Source organism: Dipodomys merriami, unplaced genomic scaffold (assembly GCF_024711535.1).
Source record: "Dipodomys merriami isolate MVZ:Mamm:240054 unplaced genomic scaffold, mDipMer1.0.p SCAF_13, whole genome shotgun sequence".
NCBI classification, from domain to species: Eukaryota; Metazoa; Chordata; class Mammalia; order Rodentia; family Heteromyidae; genus Dipodomys; species Dipodomys merriami.
Window position 1 is genome coordinate 21015317 of NW_027202604.1, and position 24285 is coordinate 21039601.

Sequence of the window (24285 nt, forward strand, 5' to 3'; positions counted from 1 at the left end):
AGGAGCACGGAAGTTTTTTTCCATTTCCTTAGACCTGCTTTCTTTTTCCAGATTTTTAAAGTTTTCACAATAGCGGTCCTTCACATGTTTGGTTAATTCCTAGGTATTTTATGTTCTTTTGAGGCTATTACAATGGAGTTACTTTCCTAATTTCAATCTTGTTCTTTTCATTGTTGGCATACAGAAAAGTTACTGATTTTTGTGGGTTGATTTTATATCCTGCTACTTAGCCAAAGTATTGGGTCAGCTTAAGTAACTTGGGGAGGAATCTATACAGTTCTTTAAATACAGGATCATGGCATCAGCAAAGAGGGATTGTTTTACTTTTTCCCTTATTTAGATCCCTCTTTATGTTTTTGTCTTGCCTTATTGTTCTTAACAGGAATTCCAGTATATATTGAATAGGAGTAGAGAGACTGGGCATACTTGTCTCCCTCCTGTTTTTTAGAGTAAATGGTTTTAGATTTTTAACATTAAGTACAATGCTGTATATACAGACTTTATTATATTCAAGAATGTTCCATGGATTCCTAGCTTGAACAGAGCTTATATCATAAAGGAGTGCTAGATCTTGTAAAATGCTTTTTCTGCATGCATTGAGATGATCGTGTGGTTCTTGTCTTTGCTCCTGTTGATGTGTTGAAATATATTTATTGACTTACATATATTGAATCAGGTCTGCATCCCTGGAATAAATCTTGCTTGGTCATAGTGTATGATTTTTTTGGTTAGTTGTTGAATTTGGTTGGTCAGAATTTTATTGCACAGTTTTCTAACAATGTTCATCGAAGAGATAGGTTATAGTTCTCTTTCTCTTCAGATAGGTCCCTATCTGGGTTTGGGATGAGTGTTATGCTGGCTTCTTTCCTTTTCTGTTTCATTGAAGAGTCTGAGAAGTAGTGGTGAGAGCATTCCTTTGAAAGTATTATAGAATTCTAGCCATACCATTTTTTTTCTTTTGCCACTCCTAGGGCTTGAATTCAGGCTATGGGCACCATTGCCAAACCTCTTTGTGCTCTAGGCTAGCACTCTACCAGTTGAGCCAGAAGGTAACTTCTGTCCTTTTCTGAGTAGTTTATTGGTGATAAGAGTTGAACGGACTTTCCTGGCCATATTGGCTTTGAACTGCAATCCTTAGATCTCAGCCTCCTAAGTAGTTATGATTATAGGCATGAGCCACGGGTACCTAGCTAGCCATGTCATTTTTATTGTTTTTGTTTTTGTTTTTTTTGTTGGTTGTGGGGCTTGAACTCTGGGCCTGGGCGCTGTCCCTCAGCTCTTCAGCTCAAGGCAAGCACTCTACCACTTGAGCTACAGCGCCACTTCCACCATGTCATTTTTAATGGGCATATATCTATAAGTTTTCTATGTCAAGAGATGGAATGTGTTTCACTTTTTTAAAATTTTCCCTCCACCAGTGTTTGAACTCAGGGTCTTGCCCCTCCTCAGTTCACTTGCACTGCTGCTGCTCTATCACTTAATCCTTTCTTCCCGCCTCATCTTTTGCTACTGAGTTTTGGCGACAAAAACTCATAGACTTTTCTGCCTGGGCTGACTTTCTCTCAATTTCAGCTTCCCAAGTACCTAGGATTACAGGCATGAGATATTGGCATCCAATTGTTCTTCCTGTTCTCGAATCTTTTTTATTTTTATTTTTGAAATTGTGAAAATACCATACAGAGGGGTTACAATTACATGGGCAGGGTAATGAGTACACTTCTTATCAAGCATTGTTGCCTCCTCCTTTGTTTCCCCTTCCCATCCCTTCCCATCTCCCCCCTCCCCCACCCTCTCTCCCCCCAACTCCCCCTACCCCGCCAAAGTTGTAAAGTTCGTTTTTCAACATTAAACATTAACGATTTGTACATCTCATTGTTGCAATGGGTCCACCTGTATCCCTATTTAAACGATTTGTTTTTTCCCTTCCCCTCCACAAATTATACCAACATCAAATACAGTGAAAGCAGGGGTTATACCATGGGGGAGGGACATACAAAGTAACAAAGAAATCATCTTATAAATATGTTAGAAACAATTGCACAAAAGAAAAAAGAACATTTGAATACTTATCTTGGTGTTCATTTCACCCAACATCAACTTATCTGACCTTTTCTGCTTGTCTCAGACATATACGAGTTATTGCAAATAAGGGAAACCATGGAACCTATGTTTCTTTGGGTCTGGCTTACTTCACTTAATATAATTTTTTCCAAGTCTTTCCATTTCTTAACAAATGGGGCAATGTCATTCTTTCTGATGGAGGCATAGAATTCCATTGTGTATATATACCACATTTTCTTGATCCATTCATCTACTGAGGGGCATCTGGGTTGGTTCCATATCTTGGATTTGGGACTTCCTATCCCAGGAGAACACAGTGGAGGTGACAATGTGACAGTTGTGAACCAAGGCTTTCAGCACTGCATCTTTCTACTCTCTCATGTCCACATCTTTCACTTTCTACTCTCTCTCCTGTCCAAGGATCATAAGAGGAAGTACAGAGTGTTGACTCATCCTAGTTGAAGTTATGCTAAATCAGTGTGTAGTCAGCTGACCCCAGAACAAAGCTCCCTACCAAACCCAGAGTTGATGAAACATGTATCAGTGATCCTACTCAAGACCACAAGAACCACTCAGCTCTTTTGTAGGTTTGTGACCAAAAATACATCCATATGTCTTAAGCTATTGAGTCTAAGGAGATAGTTTGTTACTAATAAATAATTGAATGACACAGTTATGAGCACAGGAGTAAAACAAAATTTACAAAGAGAGTGTTGCAGCTTTGTAATGACCTTTGTTAAACTTCCTTGATCTCTTATAAGTAGGAAGTTCAGACTTCCTGGCCACTTGTTAAGTTCTCATATCTTTAAATTTCATACTTACTCTTGGATAATCAGAAAAACATTAACCTTAAGTTTCCAAATCTTTATCTCATCCTACCTGTCTTTTCCTTCTATCCATAACAGACCTTCTAGTATAAGAATATCGATACAGGTGGACCCATTGCAACAATGAGATGTACAAGACATTATGTCCAAAAATGAACTTTACAACTTTGGCGGGGGTTGGGGGAGTGTAGGTGGGGGTGGAGATGGGAGGGCAGGGAAGGTAAGGGGAAACAAAGGAGGAAGCAACAATGCTTGATAAGAAATGTACTCATTACCTTGTCCATGTAACCCCTCTGTATGGTATTTTCACAATAAAAAAAACTTATTAATTAAAAAAAAAGAATATCAGCATTGAGGCCAGGAAGTACATCAGTGTAGTTCAGAAAAGAGAACAACTCAGGTTGAATACAAAGAACACAAGAAGCAAAGGACCAAAATTCTGGCCAAAGTTGCCAGAGCAAGAAGAAGTTAGTTGGTGGCTGACACCAGAAAGGCACTTATAATCACATTTCTACCTTACTAGCAGCCTAGTATTCATAATGTATACTTAGTTTTAAAATTCCATTTGTATTCACCAGCTATTACTACAAACATTTCCAATAACAACTGCTCTAATTCAATGACTTACTCGAGGGTATGCACCTGGTTTCATGCTGGGAACTTTGTAAGGTTTGTTTGGTATGTATTCTGCTTAAGACTCAGGCTAGAAAGATGAATCATATCTGGGGAGTGGTCTTCTCTCAGAAGACTACCAAAGTGCAATAGCAGCAAGACATTTCCAGTCCTCTGATTGTTAAAACCCCTTGATAAAGCAAGTGTGATGATTAGGCTAAATGTCAAGGGGTGGAGAAGTCCACTCAGTGTCTTGCTATGGCAAGAAGTTCCATTTTAATTCCTGGGAATAATACTTGAGATCAATTATTGAACCAGTAACAACATATGGTACAATTTCTCCTCTATTCTTATTTATTGATAAAGACATCTCCAATAATCTTCCTTCATTCAAACTAAACTACAGTTTTCTCTTATTCAAACCCAAATTATCAAGTATCTCCTCTTCTGAGTGTTCAGTGGTCAATAGAACCCCACTGTTACATGATCTCCAAACTTTATACCATTGTGCTAACACCTGTTCTACTCCCATCTCCATTGCCCACAGCCACTACAAGCTACCCAGGCTACTACTTATTGAGTTGCTATATGCCATGCCAGGCTCTTTACATCCCTTACTTCAACCTAGAAGATAGGATTAACTCTATTTGTAGAGAAGTTGACTAACTGGCTGAAGATTACATAGATAACAAGTAGTAGGGCCTCAAGGGACCACTAGGGAATAGTTAAATAATATGTTTCATACATTGTACTATCAATAGTTTTGCTTCAAACTGGATTACATATCTTCTGAAGGCAGGAATCGTGTATTACATTTCTTCAGATTTATCGCTGGCAGATGCGTAATTGTTTGGTTTCAAGAGTTAATTCCAGAGAATCAGCCAAACATTATACACCATTACTCATCATAATGGAATCTTCCTCAGGCATGGGAATTCAATTAATTAATGAGATCTAATAATAACTAGCGCCAATCACTTTGTTAGTTGGGTTCTGCTATTATGCATGCTTTTATATGAAAAAAAAGTTAGTTTTCAGAGTCTAATGGATTGACTCATCATCACATAGTAAGCAGTAGAATCAGAATATGAACTCAAATCTTTGTAACTTTAGTGTCCTGATTTTTTAAAAAAAATTTAAAACAATACATAGTAATTGTAAGGGAATACTAATACAAACACACACACACACAGTGTATTATCAACCAGGGTAATTAGAATTTCCATCTCATATTTCTTTATGCGTCCTAAATGTGTGTGTGTGTGTGTGTGTGTGTGTGTGTGTGTGTGTGTGTGTATGTGTGTGTGTGTTTATGTGTACTAAGACTTGAACTCAGGGCCTTGCACTCCCACTTAACTTTTTCTCTCAAAGTTGGCAATCCACCACTTAAGCTATACATTTCCTTTTGGCTTTTTGCTGGTTAATTGGCAATAAGAACCTTAGGGATATGTCTGCCTGGGGTTGGTTTTGAACTGGGATCCTCAAATCTCATCTTACTGAGTAGCTAGGATTGCTCTAGATGTGAGCCATCAATGCCTAAAATCCTAATTTTTAAAACACCTATATTTGATATTTACTTTTTAGATGTTTCTAGGGCTAAATTATAACTATGGAAGGTTTAGTTGTCAAAGTCCAGAAAAGTTATCAACCCTTAATAAGCCAATAAGCACAGAGTCTTGGCTAAAATGGTAATTATGAAAAAAATGATGATGGTTTCTATTTTTAAAAATGCTTATGTGCAAAGCATCGCACTAAATGATTTCTTTATTACCTTAGCTCAGCATGACAATAAATACAGTGAGACACTTTGGGCTATTATTCCCATTCTACCTCAGAGAATTTCACTATGTTTAGAGTGAAATGACTTACAGAAGATTTATAATTGTAAAGAGGAGGGTCTATCATGTTTAGTCTGTTCAGATCCTGACATCACATTCTTGGCACAATGACTCTGTCTTCACTCTCAAGATGATAAGCAACCACATTTTCCACTGCTCTTAGAATGAGTAGGCTGAAGTTTATAGCTTAGTTGTTAAACCTAACATTTTATATCTGTAGGTTAATTTTCTGGAAAGTAATTCTTGCTGTTATTATGCAATACTTATTTAATTCAAGAATTAACAAGCTATACTCTTGAGGCAAATCTCCCAAGTGCCACTTTTTGTAAATAAAGTTTTACTGGAACATAGCCATGATTATACCTTAGCTTACGACTGCTTTCACTGCAATGGCAGAATTAAGTATCTGGACAAATATTACAGGTCTACAAGACCTACAGTATTTGCCTAGTCTAGTGTTAATTCATTCCTTAAAATCAACATAACTGGAATTTTTTATGTTTGCTTTAGAGGATATTTTTGTATCAGAGAAAAAATTTAATTCTATGGTCATTGGGCCCAACTAGGAAAGTGTTGACATAAACCAGCAAGTAGACATTTTTTCAGGTTATTTAGTTGGAAGGAACACACAAGACAAGAATGGCAAATATTTCTTGTCCTCCAGACATCCTCTGAACATTAGTATGTTTTTCTAAGTGTGATTTTAAAAATTAAATCAAGAAACACTCATATTGGTATGATACAATATAAGTAAGTAGAGCAAACATAAACCACATCAGTCATAATTGCCCAGACAGCTCCACAACTTCCATAAGCCAGGCATTAGTGGTTCATGCCTTACTATTCAAGGGTCTAAGATCAAGGTTCAAAGCCAGCCAAGGCAAGAAAGTCCAAGAAACTCTTATCTCCAATTACCTAGCAAAAAGCTAGAAGTAAAGGTATGGCTCAAATGGCAAATCTTAAGAAAATAAACTAAGAGACAGTTCCCAGGCCTTACCAAGTCCCGTATAGGCACAAAAACAAGGAAAGTAAAAGCCCCCAAACAGCAATAACAACAAAATTCTTCTCTATGTATGGAAAAGACATATTATTATTTTCAGCAACTGAGTTTAAGAGCTTGTTTTGGATCCATGAGTTTAAATCTATCCATCAATGCTAGTTTTGCATCTATGAGTTCATATCCAAGCTCTTCCACTTACTGGCTGTTTGATCTTGGAAAATTTTTTTTATAACTTTCCTATTTTCTATTTAGCCTTGTTATTAAATTTTACCTATTTTTCCATATATCTATGTCTATTTATCTACCTACCTAGCTTAAGTGGTTAGCACATAGTAAATGTTTTATATTCTGTAGGTATTATTACTGTTCAAATAAAAACTAAACCAGTCTCCTTCGAACAAACACATCTAGGACAACTATAAAGTAGCAAACGTGCGCAACTGAGCTCTTAGCTTCCTTGTCACTACCTCTGAGAAATGTTGGAGGGTGAGAAAAAAAAGCAAACTATATAATAAAGAAACTCCTAAAAGATTTAGTACAGCAGACTAGCTTCCTAGAACACAGGTAGAGCAAAAGCACAACTTGTTTAGCACAGGTTGTAAGGCCTCTACCCGACTGAGGCCACTGTAAGACCGGGAGAATTATTCACTATTTAGGAAATACAGGATCTAATGTATTCTATTCATGGCTTCAGAAAGGAATAAAACAACAAAAATGAGTATAAACCAGACTTAATCATGATGCTACACTCCATTGCTCAAGCTTCTATGAATCCTAGACCTCAGTCCGTAGGGAAGTAGCAACGAAATTTAAATCACCACGGAGAGGAGTCTGGGTTGGTGAGCTGCCTTAGCAGGCAGGTAAAATATTTCTATTTGTGAGGCTGTGATAGATGCTTTGTAATAGGTTTCATCACCCAGCAAAAAGTAGAAAATATGATTCCTGTATGTCTTTTTCTCTGGAAGTTTACCTCTTTAATGCCTCTGACTTCAGTTGTATGGTTCAGTGCTTTTAAACAAGCATAGTTCTGATTCGACTTTGGCAACAGAGGGAAGGGATTGCTGAAATGCCACTTAGCAGTTCTGCAGGCTGAGAGACAATGCTCCTCACATCCATTGCCAGCAACAATGGAAATAACAGCAGATGAATGTGTTCTAGAAACCAGTGAGAGAGAGGTAGGAGAAATCACGACCAGGTCCATCAGAAATCAGGGCTCTGATCCCGGGCTACCTATTTCATCGATGCATTTAATTTTGTCTTTATTAACTGAGTAGGACATGTTCATGTAGTACAAACATTTCAATCTCTTGTACAGTCCAAGAATGCTGAAATTGAAGGCGCATCTAAACTGGGTTGTCTACCAAATACCTAATGCCCATAAGGGGCAGTACATGACCTTAGAAAGCCAAGATTGGATTTCTTAGGGGCAATGTAAGACAAGAGTGAATATCTGTCTTTCTTTCATCAACCATGTGGTGGGAGAGACAGGTTAAGTATGACCAGAGGGAAAGTCTACACCTAGAAAAATGTTTGACCCTCCAGTAATAGCGCATTTTAAAATAGCACTGGCAGGTGGATGGCGCTCACAGGCTGACAGGCCTGTTCCACTGCTGTATTTTGCCTACCCAGAAAAATGTGCCCAAGTACACTTCTGTGCACCATGTGGACATTTAAACCCATGAGGTCATCAATGACTTGGCCTCTGCACTTACTGATTGAATCAGTAGTGTGAATTGGGCATCTACTTTGTGCCAGACATCGTATTAAGTGTTGACCATGCATTGGGAATTGCAAGGGACATGGCTGTTGTGCTTGAAGAAATAGTCTAAAACATGCATAGTGACAAAATAAATATGCAAGTTAATTTCTGATTGTAGAAAAAGTCTTACAATGGTAGTAATATGTATTAACAAGTCTCTATTTTGGGAAAAACAAATGTAACCTTAAAAAAAGTTACGTTTAAATTGATACTTGTATATGCCTAGGACAAGCAGAAAAGATGAAAAGCTATGTACATATGATCATATAAGATGACGCTAAGGGAAATGAACCCCAAATTAGGGACACATAAGATTTTACATTTGTTTTATATATATATATATATATATATATATATATATATATATAGAGAGAGAGAGAGAGAGAGAGAGAGAGAGAGAGAGAGAGAGAGAGAGTATATATCGCATAGTATATATATATATATATACTATATATAGTATATAGTATATATATATATATATTCTTTTACTATATATAGTAAAGAATCTGTACAGAGGGGTTGCAGTTACTGTTGCTGTTGTTTTTAATGTACTTACAATGTACTATGTGATTTTTTTCTTTTGTGTACTCTTCCCCCATGGTATAACCCGTTTTCACTGTATTTGATTCCAGTGCCCTGCATCTTGTATATACATTTTTTTCTGATTTGGGGAAAGGAAGGGAAATAACAAAATGCTGAAACAAAGATACAGGTTGACCCATTATAACAATGAGATGTACAAGATAGTACGTTGAAAACAAACTTTACAACTTGGGTGGGAAGAGGGAGGAGTTGGAAAGGTGGGGTGGGAAGAGATAGTAGGAGAAAATCAAAGGAGGGGGTAACAATGCTCAATAGAAAATGCCCTCATTACCTTATTCATGTAACTATAACCCCTCTGTGCAGTATTTTTATAATAAAAATATTAAAAAAAATAAAAAGACAGTAAATAATCTTGCATTAATAAAAAAATTGATTAATTAATAAAAACAATTGAAACTAGGAGGGACCAGCTGTGTGGGAGAGGGGCAGGTAATATTTGGGTGACCAAAAAGGGTCATGGTCCTTTGGTTGAATATGAGAAGAACCAAGGCTCCTAATCAATAGCCTATAACAAGAATGATTCTGCCAATGTAAAGGTCTTAATCACTTGATTTTAAATTTATCCACAAGGAACTATCCTAAAGACCTGATTAAATCAGGAGATCCTTTCAAAAGGGAGTCCAGAAATCAGAGATCAGAAATTCAACAGTTTTCTCTCTTGTTGCAGGATCTGAAGAATTCAGAGGTTGCAAGTAGAGCCATGTGAACAAAGGAGGTGGGAAAGGATCCTTCTCTGCTGAGCCTTCAACAGTCTTCATTCCAGCCTATGAGACCTGGAGCTCTGAAGGGGCCTTGCTAAGTCATGCTCTGGCTTCTTACCAAGGAAAACTATGGAATTTAATCATCAGAAATAATGAATATTCTTTTCTTTTCTTTTTTTTTTTTGGTCAGTTGTGGGGCTTGAGGTCTGGGAGCAATTTAGCTCAAGGCTAGCACTCTACCACTTATGCTACAGCGCCACTTCCTGAACATTCTTTTGAACCACAAAATTTGTTGTGATTTGTTACTCAGCAATGCAACAAAAATAGATGCAATCCTTCACTGCAGGACAATACTTAGGGTAATGATGGACTATTCAAGACAAAGATGGCTTAGGTATTGTCTCAAGCTTATTACCTACGATATCTAGTGTATAGCAGAAGCTTAAAATGTATGTTGAATGAATAGCAAAAGCATGTTTCTAAGTTAAAAGTTTAATACTAGGCTGACACGACCACTGCTCCACTCCCAGATTTCACAGCATTTCTTTAACAGTTATCTATTTAAAGATTATTAGAGTAAAAGAATCTTTATCATTGTTATTGGGACCAAAAGAAATAACTAAGAAATAACTGTATGGTCCATGAAACAAATTTTCAGCCAACATATCTTCTGGGAACTTGTGACCCAGGAAAATGCTCTGTGGTTATACAGAGATTAAGGGCTCTATAATGAGATAAGATACAACCCAGCAATCTGGGTCATAGCTGAAAGCTTGATAATTTGAGGTTTCTCTTCAGAGTCTAAAAAACTACATGAAAAGCTGCCAAGTGCTAATCAAGTCCAAGGCAGACAGTAATAAGATAACCACATCATCAAAGACCACACTAATGATGGTTTATGGGAAAGGAAAGGAAATGATGAAGAGGTTACCAGTTCAGTAGTGGAGAACTCAAGATGGAAAATTTTTGCAAAGGTGTTTATGGATGGGGAAATCATCTTTCTCATATCTTCTAAACTTATCTGAGGAAATATCCAGACATTCTGGGAGGATAAATGTAAATAACACTGTCTCCTGAGAGTGCAGACAGGCCTGGTCCTTCTGCTGCCCATCAGGCATAAAATGAAGGCTGTGGGGGGGCAGGGGCAGGCTGTGGATGGTGCCAAGCACTGTGATGTGACCAGTGTAGTACACCCAGAAACGGAGAGGGCATTGTTCAAAGAGTAGAACCGAAACACAAGGAAACAACTTCATAATCCAAGGAAACAACTTCATAATCCATATCCCTTCAATATTTGCTGTGTTGCTTTACTTACAAGAGTTTATTTTGCATTTAAAATATGTGACAGTATGCTCCCCTCTCCCCCCACAAGGTGCTTTTCAAATGAAACATTTATCTATATCTATCTGACATCTATCTATCTATCTATCTATCTATCTATCTATCTATCTATCTATCTATCTATCTATCTATCTATCTATCTATCTATCTATCTATCTGGTACTGAGGATTGAACTCAGGAGCTTATGCTTGCTAGGAAGCACTGTACCACTTGAACAGCACCCCAGTACTCCCTACATTTCAGGATTAGGGAATAACTTATTGTTGAGCAGTGAGGGAAGGAAGTAGCAAACAGTTCATATAACGGCACTAAATCAAATCAGAGGGAAAGGAGAGAATAATGAGTGAAAATCCTTGAATTACATTACATCTACCTATGAAAACAATATGAAACACACTATAAACTTAAAAGGGAGGATGGAGATAAGAAAAAGTAATAAAGTAGACTTGATCAAGTACAATTTATGCATGGATACAAATATCACAGCTAAACCCCTTTGTACAATTTAATACATGCTGATAAAAGGAGTGCAAAAAGATGGAAATACATGTGGAGGGGAAGGGAAGGGAGGTGCATCTTATGAAATGTCTGTCAATAGCACATCCTTATTTCTCATCCGCAGTAGCTTTGCAGTTCATGAAGATGGGCAGCAGGGCTGTCTGAGTCTCATTCTCAGATGAAATACTGCATTTCAGTAGCACCTGCCAGACTCAGGTGGCTCACGTCTATAATCCTAGTTACTTAGGAGGCTGAGATGAGAGGATTGTGATTCAAAGCCAGCCTAAGCAGGAAAAGCTCTGAGATTTTTATTTCCAATTATCCAGCAAAAAGCTGGAAGTGTAGAGTGTAGCTCAAGTTGTAGAGTGTGAGCTGTGAGCAAAGAAACTAAGGGGCAGTGCCAAGGTCCTGAGTTCAAACTCTAGTACTGACACACATGCACACATACACACATGTACACACACACATACACACTACCTTGCTCCCCCCCCACCTTTGGTTTAGAATTCAATGGAAATAAACCAGCTACATAATAAACTGTTTCCTCCAAAGTAAACAACACCAATTTCCTAACGAGTGGCCAATTACTTTACATTTGGACACAATGCAGTGTATGAGCAACTCATTCTGTAAGGATCAAGCCTTGCACTCTCAAATGAACAAAACAGACCAAGAAAAAAATCCCATGAGTAAATAGTAATATATTCATCAAAACCTCTTGCTTTTTTATGTTTTGATGGACAGGATTCACATTATAGCAGATAACTGGTATGTATCTGATGTAATCACTGTTTGATAAATGCCATTTTTCATTTGAGGCAACAATGACAGGCACGGGCAGATGCTGAGAGAGAGAGAGAGAGATGATGATGAGAACTTTCAGAAAGCAGCAGCAGAAATCAGATTACAGCCTCCTAGGATGTGATCTGCATAAAGCAAAAATATTGTGCACACTTTTGGCTTCAGAGGCATGAAGGGATTGCTTTATCTAGTGAGGAGAAGAGGGCACAGAAAACACAAAATTAAACAAGGGACAGTTTAAGCAGGTTGAGGATGGAAGCCATACAATTTCATTTTCATATCCTTTTTCTGATGAGTTAATAGAGTTTTGCAGAGTTGAATGGAGTCTGTGAAACCCAGGAGTAACCTGTAATTTCTGACACCTAGATTACAGGAGGAAAGAGAAGCAGAATTTTTCTCAGCATGTCCCTCTACAGCCTGCCAATAAAAGAAGGGGTGGGTGATAGATGACACCCATGCTTTTGCTTGCAGGCTATGAAAACTTCACATGAAAGCTACTCTGGTCAGTGCGGAACCATTTTGGGGAATAGCACCAGAGACCATCCAACCCATTGTTCATCAGAGTACTGACTTTTGCTCCCCCAACCCTCCACCTGCCCCCAGCACAGCACTGGTAGTGTGAAATGATTGAAGAGGGTAACTGAAGAAAAATGTCTATTTTCATACTTCTGTTGATTTTTCTCCTTTCCTTCTCTCCTCTCCATTTGGAAGTACTGAGAATTGAATTCAGGGCCTCATGCTTGCTAAGCAAGGGCTTTCCTTCTCCTCTCCTCTCCATTTGGAAGTACTGAGAATTGAATTCAGGGCCTCATGCTTGCTAAGCAAGGGCTCTGAGCTATCACTTGATCCACTGTCCTATTCTTCTGTCTCCCTTCCCCTAATCCTATCATTTTCATTTTGTTTCTGAAGGTATTTTTTTGCCCAGAGTGGTCTCAAGCTTCTCATCCTTCCCAAATGTCTGGGATTATAGGCCTGAACTACCATGCCTGACTGTGTTTCAATTTAATGTGTCTCCCCTGGCCTCAAGAAAAAGTAGTACATCAAAACTCTGATTTCATATACATTACTTCTTATAAGACAGATGGGTTTCCAAAGTGATTTGGGACTTGGCATAATAAGAAATATTAACCAAAAGTAACAAGATCAAGCTGGGCGCCAATGGTTCACACCTCTAATCCTAGCTATTCAGGAGGCTGAGGTCTGAGGATGACAGTTCAAAGCAAACCCAGCTAGGAAAGTCTGTAAGACTCTTATTTCCCATTAACCACCAGAAAACTGGACGTGATGCTGTGGCTCAAAATGGTAGAGTGCTAGCCTTGAGTGAAAGAGCTCAGGGACAGCACCATGCCCTGAGTTCAAGCCCCACGACTAAACAACAACAACAAATAGCTAGATCCCAGAAATGGTAACAATTGTAAAGGTAAGATACTAATTGCTAAAGTTTAAGAAACAATTGACAAGATAATTTTTTCCTTATCCTATTGTTTCTAATTTGGAATAGCACAAATAATAATCATAAAATTAATTATTATGCTACCTATAATTAAAGATAAGCATAACAAATATTTTAGGTTTTGCCCACCTACTGCTTTCTCCATCATGCCTTTCCCACCCATCAAAAACAGGACTATGCTTATCTGTTTTATAAGTTATATTTTCCACAAAGCAATATGTAATGAAATCTTGCAGTTTGCCAACTTTCTTCTTCCTCAATCTTATGGAGTCTTCTACCACATGACTAAATCAATATTTAATTATAACTGCAAGCTGATGTAGGGAGGTTAACCAGATCCCAAGGCCACAAAGCCAGTTAGAGGTCATGCTAGAATTTTCTTAGATCTATCTGACCCAAGCAAAGAACAAGTCATAACTAACCCATAATAAACTGAAGTGTCTTAATCTGCCTTCAGCGGGGAGTTGGCCTAGGAACCTAGAGCTCATCTGTTTCTCTAACAGTTTTTGGAAGGATATAGGCAATAACGTTACCAGGAAGGGAAATCCTTGTTTAAAATGTAGAGGGATGGTCTCCTAGGGATAGGACTGAGAACCTGCATTTACGAAATGCTCCTCGCTAATACTCACTAAAAATTTTCAGTCTTGCAAAGCAGATATAACAGATGTTTGCTGGGTGAATGGTAAGATTATATAGGAAGTCAAGTTCAAGATCACACAGGGGCCCTATTCCACCATTCAGGGGAAATTCAGGCCCGTCTGCGGGGGACCCTTGCAGAGCCTGAGTTTGTCTTCTCCAGCCTGAGTTTGTCATCACATGGCTCACAGGGCTATGAAGACACTCAGGCCTGCGACAGGCTTTTTTATTGTAAATAATCACGCTAGATGACCAGGTGTCACCTCAGCTGAAGAAGGACAAACTTCTCAACTGATACATACCACTTATTTTTTGTAATTGTTACTGTGGGTTCTGGGATTGATTGGACTCAGGATCTCAAGCTTGCTCAGTTTGCTTGCTCATGGCTGGTGTGCCATCCAGCCTGGCTTTTTGTTGGTTAACTGGAGATGGAATCTCTCAGACATGTTTGCCTGGGTGGGCGCAAAACAACAATCCTCCAAACCTTAGTCTCCTGAGTAGCTGGAAGGCTATAAACTACCAGCAGACAGCTCAGCTGGTAGCTATAGGCATGAGTTACCAGTGTCCATAAATACTACCTACATTAAGGCAGATGATTCCTTTAAACATAAATCATTACTTGGAATTTTAGCACTTTGACACATGGGCTGACTTGCCTCTTAAACACAACAAGCTTAGTCATCAAGATTATGATCAACTTTTAACCAAATACTGTCATTCAATATGATTTTTTAACATATTCTAATGAACAAAGTGGTCCACAAAAGCTGTAACTCGATTTTGCTGACCCACAGCCCTGAGCCCAGGGGAGGGAGTTCTTACCTGACAGGCATTGTACAAGAGCTGATGTTCGAACTTTTTGATCCCAAGAATGTTCTGGAACATCTCGTAGAGTTGCTCTTTGCTCAGAATTAGCTCAGAGGCTGCGCTGGCTGTCATCCGGGCCTGCTGCTTCCTGGGGTCCTCTTCCCCGCGGTAGATGGCATCAAACTTGGCCATCCAGGAGCTCAGCACTGTCTCCTTGCTCAGGCCATCGATCTCGGGCAAGCTGCGTACCCTCTTCTCAATGTGCTTCTTGAAGACCTCGCGTGAGTCATTGGCTGAACAGCCCCCACTCTGCACCATGCGGGCCACGCGGTCACTCTTCAAGAACACCTGAGCAAGAAGCAGGAGGAGAAAGTGAGAGTCAGCCACGCACAGGGTGTCAGTTTGGTTCCTCGGGTTATATCCTGGGTTTCACGTAGAAGACACCGTAGTGTGGGTCTGCTCCCACCCACCTGCTGTCCATGAGAACTCAGACAAGACATACACTTGGTTTGTGTCCAAATCTATAAAACATGAGTAACAATAGACTAGAAGTTAGTTCCCCCTTGGCTGAAGGGGGGTATACCCCAAGACCCACAGTGGCTATATACACCTAAACTGCAGATTCCTCTGAACTCTATATAAGCAATGTTCTTTCCTATGCATGTACTAAAGTTTAATTTAGAAATTGGGCCTGGTAAGGGATTACCAACAACACCAGTAATAAAAGAGAACTCTTAAAACAATGCACTATAAAAACACGATTTAAAACATGTGAACTCTCTCGCTGTGGCATTTTCCATGTTTCAGACTGCCTTTGACTCCAAGTAAATGAAACTGGAGAAAATGAAACTACAGAGGAGGAAAAGCCCCTGTATTTGCCAGGTGATTGCGAGGACTGGATGAGCCAAAGGTATCCTGAAAGGCATGCTGGTGACTCTGGGCTCAGTCTTAGGTTTTGTTCTCATATACTGGCTTTGTGAATACTGGTAATCTAACTTCTTTGACTTTAGTGTTCTCTAAAAACATTGAGTAATAGTAGCCCCTATGAAGGTTTTAAAATGAACATTCAATGAGTTATTGTGTGAAAAACATTTAGTTCTTGGCCCATAAAACACCATATAGTTGATGTTGTTATTGCTGAAGATTGTTAAGATGATTATTACTATTATTATGTAAAGTACTTGACATGATGTCTAGCACACAGAACTTCAGTGTTAACCAGTATTGGCCTCTCATCTTCTTTCTACATGGATCCTTATCATACTTAGAATTAAACATATGAGGTAAATGTGTTGAATTATTTCCTTTCCTGAAATGTAAACTCTCAAGGGTAAGGACTTTCTTGTTCCCCATATTTCTTCAGTAGCACATGGTACTCTACATGTGAGTTCACAATGAGCATGGGTGCTATAATCTGATCTACTTTGTAGATGCAAAAATCAAGACTTCAGGGGAGGGAAACCACTTACTCTATCTGAATCTGTATGACCACAAACATACAGTCTTTTTGCTTCACTCTGGTTCTTTGCTATCCTTTGAGCTCTCCCTCCTGATGGAGAATCCTTGGCAGTGGGTGGAACTGTGTGAGTCCTGGGCTACCTTCAAACGAGAGCATATTCCTTTGTTCCACTGCCTCTTCTCGCAAGCTCACACAGACTACATGGTTCTGGGGTGTAATACAAGGCAGTGAAGCTGCTGTGTGTTATTCAGAGACAAGAAACAACTGACATTGTTGAGCTAGGTCCTGGCCACACTTCAGAAGGTGCATAAATATACCTCAGGAGGCAGAGCCATGTTCATGCCCCTTCCAGATATGAGAAAATGGCTTTGTTGGCCATTGGGTGGCATTGTTGGAGACTGGCATGGCATTACCTCATTCTTTTCCACAGAGCTTTACCGAGGGTGGAGAGTTATTCAAAAGTTAACCCTCATTGGTAGGGGACTTCAAGAAGTCATTAAAAAAGGAATGCTGAGCATTTGTTTCACAGAGTAAGGACATTGGCTTGGTCCCATGCCTGAAAACTGGTGCTCAGTAAAAGTCCCAGGGGGCAGCCCCACCCTGGGAACCCCCCCCCCATCAGATCTTAGGGATTTTAATGAGCTAGTACATCTTCATTTGGAACACTTCTCCATCTAACTAATACATTAGGAATCTCAGCGTCTAGCCTAGATTTCAACTAACACTGACATTCTGAAGCAAATTGAGAAGCCTCTAGAAAGGTCAGGCTGTATCATGTTAGGAGTTGCAAACCATAATTCCACAGCACTTCTATCACCCAGTCATCCGGATAGCCAGAGGTAAGTCACCTTCCTTCACGGAATCCCCAGCTCTCTCTTCTAGCTGCAATGTCCCTAGTTTTGGGTTTTTTATTGTTGTTTTTTACCATCCATCCTTTGTTAGTGCACCTTCTAAGTGGAACATCCCTCATTAGGTGTGCAGGGAACAATGGAAGGAAAGCACAAATTCAGCCCTTGTGGAATACCACCAACATCATCTTAATCCCGTGCAAAATAATGACACATGAGAACAGATACCATCAAAGGAAGTCTATGCCAGAAACCTATGCCAACATATGTGAGGAAAATCTTCCTGAAGGAAAATACACTTTGGGGATGATATCTGAAACATGGACAGGTGACCAGAGAGCAGGGACACATTTCAGAGAAAAGGAGCAATGTGTGTAAAGATCTCCCCACCACCACCCAAATGTCTGAGGGAACATGGAGACACTAGTGTGGAGTGATGACATGAGATGAGCAGGAGATAGCCCAGGGCATGGGTGGAGGCATGAAGCCTGCATTTTAACACAACTGGCAAGCTACAACAGGCTTCAAACTGGAACACTGGCCCACCACTGAAAGGCATCAAAGGAACTGGCAAGGAGAACAGTTGAGCAGTTCTTATAAAAGGACAGATGAGCAGTGGTGGTAGGCTCAATACAAGAATGTTGACTGATTATTTGCAGCTCTAATGAATATCAAAGGTGACTTGGAACCATTCAATCAACAACAGAATTAGACTTTGCTCCACAGTTGCCTATGCCAGCGTTCCACGCACATGAGCAGACCCAGGTATAAGGTCCTTTCACTCCATTTACTTCACTCAAAGCCATTCCTAGCTACCATCTGCCATATTATTATTATTATCATCATCATCATCATCATCATTATTATTATACCATTTGGCAATATCTGAATTTCTCACCCTACTATAATTTCCAGCAAGACAGGGTTGTGGGGGTCTTTTCTGATGTCTTCTTAGTGCCTAAGAGAGTGTTGACACTTAGTAAATATTTGTTGAACGACTGCATAAATGATAAAAACAAAGAATCTATTGAATAATATGTCCGGTCTGGATGGGACAAGGTGATAAAGGAGATAATGGTATTTTTAGGGTCTCTCAGAACAAGCAACTTATGCTAGACTTTCTATAAGACCTAATCACAAAGAGCAAGGAATAAGGCTATTGACAGTCTGGCCCCTGTTGGTGTCCATTACTGGCTGGGTGTCCACTACTGACCTACAAATCTTGGATACATCACCTGTTTCCCATAGTCCCTTGTACACACTTGTAGCTACTCAGTACATATTTGGTGATCCTCGAGAGGTGACTTGAGTAATCCCTTAACTTCTATCAACCTTCCTCCCCTCCGCTGTCCCAGGAAGTGAAGCCACTTGCCTTCTCTGAAGAGGACAAAACTGAAAAGACTTAAAAAGGAAGGGATCCATCAGTGCTATGGAAAGATATGACTTTCAGGCCTCAGTAAGGGAGGTGATGGGTGGGATATCAAGAATGTGGAGGGAGGAGGTTAGGGACTGAGGAGATGTGAAAAATGAAATGCCCAAAGGAGGCAAGACAGCCAGGAGGAGAGAAGGTGGCAGCAGGAAACTAATTTCCCAGGGACATCATCTGTCTTGGTTCTCGGTCTGACAGGAAGCGAGGGGGGATCTGTGCCAGACTTACATAGTCATGAACCCAAACCTAAGTACTGATAGGCTCATGTGTCCTTAAAGAGCCTTTGGAAATTATTTATGTGAGGAGCTCTATGTGGGTTTTTTAGTTGTTTCTGTGGGGGTTTTGTTGTTGTTGTTTTGTTTTTATGTATGGTGGCTGTGTCTTGAGACTTCAACCTCAGGCACAGTTCTGTGCAAGCACATCCCATAAATCCTCCCCACTCCTCCGCCAACTTCCAGACAGGTCGTAATGAGAGACGGAAGATAAACAAATAAATATGGGGAGCGAAGGGCAGTCAAGCCAGCCACTCGACCTCATTCATCAGTCTTTCCCTCCTTTGCTACAGCTGGGCAGGCTCCAATTACATTACAAACCACACAGGCACACTGGGTCTCGTGGCCGTGCACATGGGTGGGGGGGATTGGTCCAAGAAAGCAATTTTTTACTTTTGGGGTGGTAAAGGTGCCAACCTGCCATCAATGAGTGGCACATAAGTCATCCTGTGCTCAGGAGCAGAGACTGGTACCACATCACTTGGGTAAACTGAGCTCTTCTACTTACTAGTTCTGTCACCTGAGCAAAGGACTTAAATCTTCCCTAGGTTTTAAATTTCTTGCCTTTAATATGGGGATCATAGCAACCTGAGCTCCTGGAATTTGGGTAAGGATCCGATGAGATTATGCTTCTAACTAGTCAGCATTTCACCTACAACAGAAGAAATATTAAAATAACTGTTATTTTATTTTATTTTATTTATTTTTTTGGGTCCAGTCGTGGGCCTGAACTCTGGGCCTGGGCGTGGTCTCTCAGCTCTTAGCTCAAGGCTAGCGCTCTACCACTTGAGCCACAGCGCCACTTCCGGCTTTCTTCCTTTTTGCTTATGTGGTGCTGGGGAATCGAACCCAGGGCCTCATGCATGCAAGGCAAGCGCTCTACCACTGAGCCACCTTCCCAGCCCAATAACTGTTATTTTAATAGGAAAAAAATGAGAGATTTTTTTTCTTTAGCATCAAATATGGACTAGCCATGCTGGCACACACCTGTAATTCTAACTACTTGGGAAGTTGAGATCAGAAGAATTGGGGTTCAAGGCCAACCCAGAAAAAAAGTTACTAAGGCCTCGTGCTAATCAATAAGGTGAGTGTGGGTGGTGATGCATATCAACTCAGCTGTACAGGAAACATAAATAGAAGGATTGTAGTCTAGGCCAGCCAAGATAAAAACATGAGATCCTATTCAAAAAAATCTAAAAGCAAAATTGGCCAGAAGTATAGCTCAAGTAGTAGAGTGCTTACCTAGCAAGTATAAGGCCCTGCATTCAAACCCCAGGATCACCGAAAATATGTTGTTCAAGATATACCACTACACTACGCTCTTTATTAGTAAGGGTAAGGTAGGATTGCGGGATAGGTACATGCCCCTAGTCTGAGAAGATTATCAGCAAGAAGACATTCGCTGGCAAAAGTATGTCATATGTACGATTTCTGAAGAGATAAAGGAAATTGAAAACAATTGTGTTGAATAAAAGAAATGAAATAATAATATTTTGTTGCAATGTCTTAGTCTATAGGAATCAAATATGGATATATTTTTAAAAGCCGGGAGGCAAGGTGCTGGTGGCTCATACCTGTAATCCTAGCTACTCAGGAAGTTGAGATCTGAGTTCAAGGTGGGAAAGTCCTAGAGACTCTTACCTCCATTTAGCCAGCAAAAAGCTGGAAATGGAAGCATGGAACAAGTAGCTCAGTCCCAGCCCTTGGTGGAAAAAGCCAAGCAAGAGCTGGAGTCTGAGATTTCAAGTACCAGTAAATACCTGGGAACATATACACTAAAATTTGATCGAGTTTGTCTAAATAGAAGGGATTATAAGTAATCCCATCCTTAGCTATTTAAAGATTTTTCTCCATAGATTTACTTGTACAATTGATATATTTTACTTTCACAATGATATGAAACACCTCTCTAAATGGGAAATTTTATATTTTTCCATTGTCTTAAGACAAGGTAAATGTCAATTTCTAAAATAAAATGTACCTTTGGCCTTATAGATTCTCCTTATCAAAAACACAAAGTCTCCTGAGGCAAATATCAGAAGTAGATCTGGGGCTATGCCCTTGAGAAAAAGCAGCTCCCTTTGTCTTTCTATACACTTCCCACTGCCTCCAACTTTTCCCTCCCTGACATTTTCCCAGGCCCCCAAACTAGGAAGTGGACTGAATCAACTTCCATTCGTGTTCTATTATTTCTGTGTAGACCATGAATACTATACCACCTTTCTTTCCTTATAAGATTAATACATTTACAATGGATCTTTCCAGGCTCTCTCTCTCTCTCTCTCTCTCTCTCTCTCTCTCTCTCTCTCTCTCTCTCTCTCTCTCTCTCTCTCTCTGGCAAATGAAGAAACTGAGGCTCAGATCACAGTTAGTGCACAACAGAGTTGGACTCATCTTATTCATTCCTCTGACCTTGGCTTCCTCTTTGCCTGGCTTTCCTCAAAATAATAATCCCTTTACAATAGGTTATTACTCTTCACCTATGGGAAAATCTGCTTCCAGGTCACTGAGTCATTATAGTAGTTCTGGAATAACTGCTTTATTTTAGAAAAATAGCTGGAATAGCTTGACAGACCTTTTTTGAGATGAACAAAAAAAGGTCCACCAGAGAGAATCAGTATAGCACTCTTTGTGCAAGTTTTTCCCTGTTAACTATCCTTCCTCTCCTGATGACAGCATCTCAATCTTTCCTCCAAGAACTCTCTCTCCAGAACATAGTTTCATGGGACTGTCAATCACAGGGCCTTGGCCTTCTTCAAACAAGGAGTGGGCTGGGATTTGAGCTTCACCAATTAGGATATCTCTTCTGGGGTCTAGGTCTAGAATCAGAGTAAGGTGGTATGGAAATAATGTGTTGGAGTAGATGCATACCAATGGCAGGATGCCCATTATCTGTGCCTTCCTATGGATGCTATAATGTGAAGGGCCCTGTGATTGTTAGGTTAGTAAGATATGTTAAGATCTTTCACATTTAGTCAGCTACTAGATTCCTGTAATAAACTGCCCTGACTTCCATATTTTCTGAAGCTTAGCTATTTCCTTTAACAAAACAACAAAGCAACAACCACAGTAGTTTTTGCTGTTGTTATTACTATTGGGACTGAATTTAACCACAGTCAGTTTCTAAAGGAGTCTCTCTGAAACAACATTCAAAGCAGGTGTGACAGAAATCAACCAGGCCTTTGTTAAAGACTGGCTAAGCCACTTAAATCCTCCCAAACCAAATCAATCATAGCTGCTTCATCGGCTGAAGGCAGATGCCAGCTGTGGCATCCTAAAATAAATTTTTGTAGTCTTCCACCACAATCCACATTCCTACATCCCACTAAATCCCTCCAGATTTCCTTTGAGCGGTATCTGAGATTTGTATGACTTATCCATCCATCTCTTTGCCCTGATGCCCAGGCTTGTCTTCGAAGAAGAAACCAAATTAAGCAGGGAGGTATGGAAGTGAGGGTGAGGATGGAGACTTTTGTCTTAAAGTAGCTGAGAACCTGACAGGCCCCACAAGGGGACTGAGGATGTGCAAACAGGAAGAAGTGGCTAGGCCCTCCCCCCCAGCATTCACCCCAGCCCCCAGGCCTCACAGTCAGAGCTGGAGAGATTAAAGGATTAATCTGCAGCCCGCTTGATCCTCTCTGACCATCAGGGTTACCAGGAAAGTACAAAATAAACCTGTACGTTTTTGAGAGTATGGCAAAACTTGATCTCCCCTGTCCCATCCCATCTCAGGGCCCAGGCTACACCAGCTTCTTGTTAATAATGGCCAGCCTAGTCCAGATTTGGTCAAATAGACACAGATATGGGAAAAGTTGTGTGCCTCCCCATTCCTTTCATTCCTGCAAAGCAACTCTTTATTGCTATGACATGTTGGTGAACCGCTGCCTTAGCAAATCTAAGCCAATGCTCAAAACAGTTCTTCTTATACAGTAATCTCAAAACTTCCTGAGGAAAAAATTAGACTATTTTTTGTGGTTGTTGGGTTACTGCTGTTGGTAAACTGGAACATGAAGGTAAAGAGTTGGGGGGGGAAGGGAAGGGAAAAAGAAAGACAGCTTGGGCCTTGCCCTGGTGGCTTACACCTATAATCCTAGCTACTCAGGAGGCTGAGATCTGAGGATCACGGTTCAAAGCCAGGCAAGACAAGAAAGTCTGTGAAACTCTTATTTCCAATAAAACCACCAGAAAACCAGAAGTGGCGCTGTGGCTCAAGTGGTAGAGCACTTGCCTTGAGCTGAAGAGCTGAGGGACAGAGCCCAGGCCCAGAGTTCAAGCCCATGACCAAAAAAAAAAAAAAAAAGACAGCTTGGGAAGGGAGAGAAAAAAATAAACATATAAGGAGGATATCTTTCTGTTTCATCTGCAGAACATACCTTCTTCCAGAAAAAACAACCCAATTTCTCATCAGGAAGCTATTGGACTTCACTCCAATACTTGCAGGGGCTGAGTTTGAAATCAGACTGTTTCACCTTATCTATGGTGAGCTGCTCAAAAAGTTACCTAGGACTCATGCCAATGCAAGCAAGTCACTGTTCACTGGTGGGTCTTTGCTGGGACTCTTGGCAAACAGCTATTTTGTTTGCTCCTGGGGTTGCTAAACTGGTAGGATGTACCTAGATTTCTCCATGTCCAGGAAATACAGAGAAGGGCACAGCAGAAGGATGGAAGGAAGATGCCAGAATATAGGCATCTCTAGAGACTCTGGATCTAGACCTGACAGAAACCAGGCCAACCCTTGGACTCTAAGTCTTTTTAGGTTGATGCTAGATTAAACCGTGAGTCTGTTGCTAGCAATCCGAACGGTTCTGGTTAAAACAGAGGCCGACAGATGTGCACATGGATCCCTGAGTTTGGTAGAGGAGGAGGTGCTGGTTTCTCCACAGCCCCAGAGTAAGAGGGAGAAAGGGAGGCACAATCAGCTTGGAGCTCTGCCAAACCAAGTACTAATCCTGATTCATGGACTTCTGCTTTAAAGGATTAGCCTTCCCCGGAAAAGTGAATCTAAAGACTCTTTAAAGCTTTACTAATGAAGACAGCAGTTAGATCATTAATCCCTCACATTCTTTCCTGTGTTACTCAAATCCTAACATTAAATATTCAGCAATTTCTCAATGTCTGGATTCTCACCAGGCCAAAAGAAGGTTTTTCACATGAACTAGATAGTATAGAGGAAAATATCTGAATCACTATGGATCTTGGAATTTCCAGAGACTCATCAGCATGTTGATAACTATTAATTTTCTAATTTAATTAATAGATAGAAATGACACTTTCTTTTAATTTATGTCATTAGTCAAATGAGCTTCCTAATTAAGATTTGTAATGTACAAATTTATAAA

The 24285-nt window shown here is 40.0% G+C and overlaps 1 protein-coding gene across 7 annotated transcripts in view; it reads right to left on the bottom strand.

Annotated features, from left to right (window-relative positions):
- Cadps (calcium dependent secretion activator) overlaps positions 1-24285 on the bottom strand; it is a 446274-nt gene that overhangs the window by 315432 nt on the left and 106557 nt on the right. For all 7 annotated transcript variants that reach the window (XM_070018866.1, XM_070018868.1, XM_070018865.1 and 4 more), the window contains exon 3: positions 14954-15286. In XM_070018866.1, the coding sequence (XP_069874967.1) occupies positions 14954-15286 (333 nt within the window). The remainder of the gene's footprint in view (positions 1-14953; positions 15287-24285) is intronic.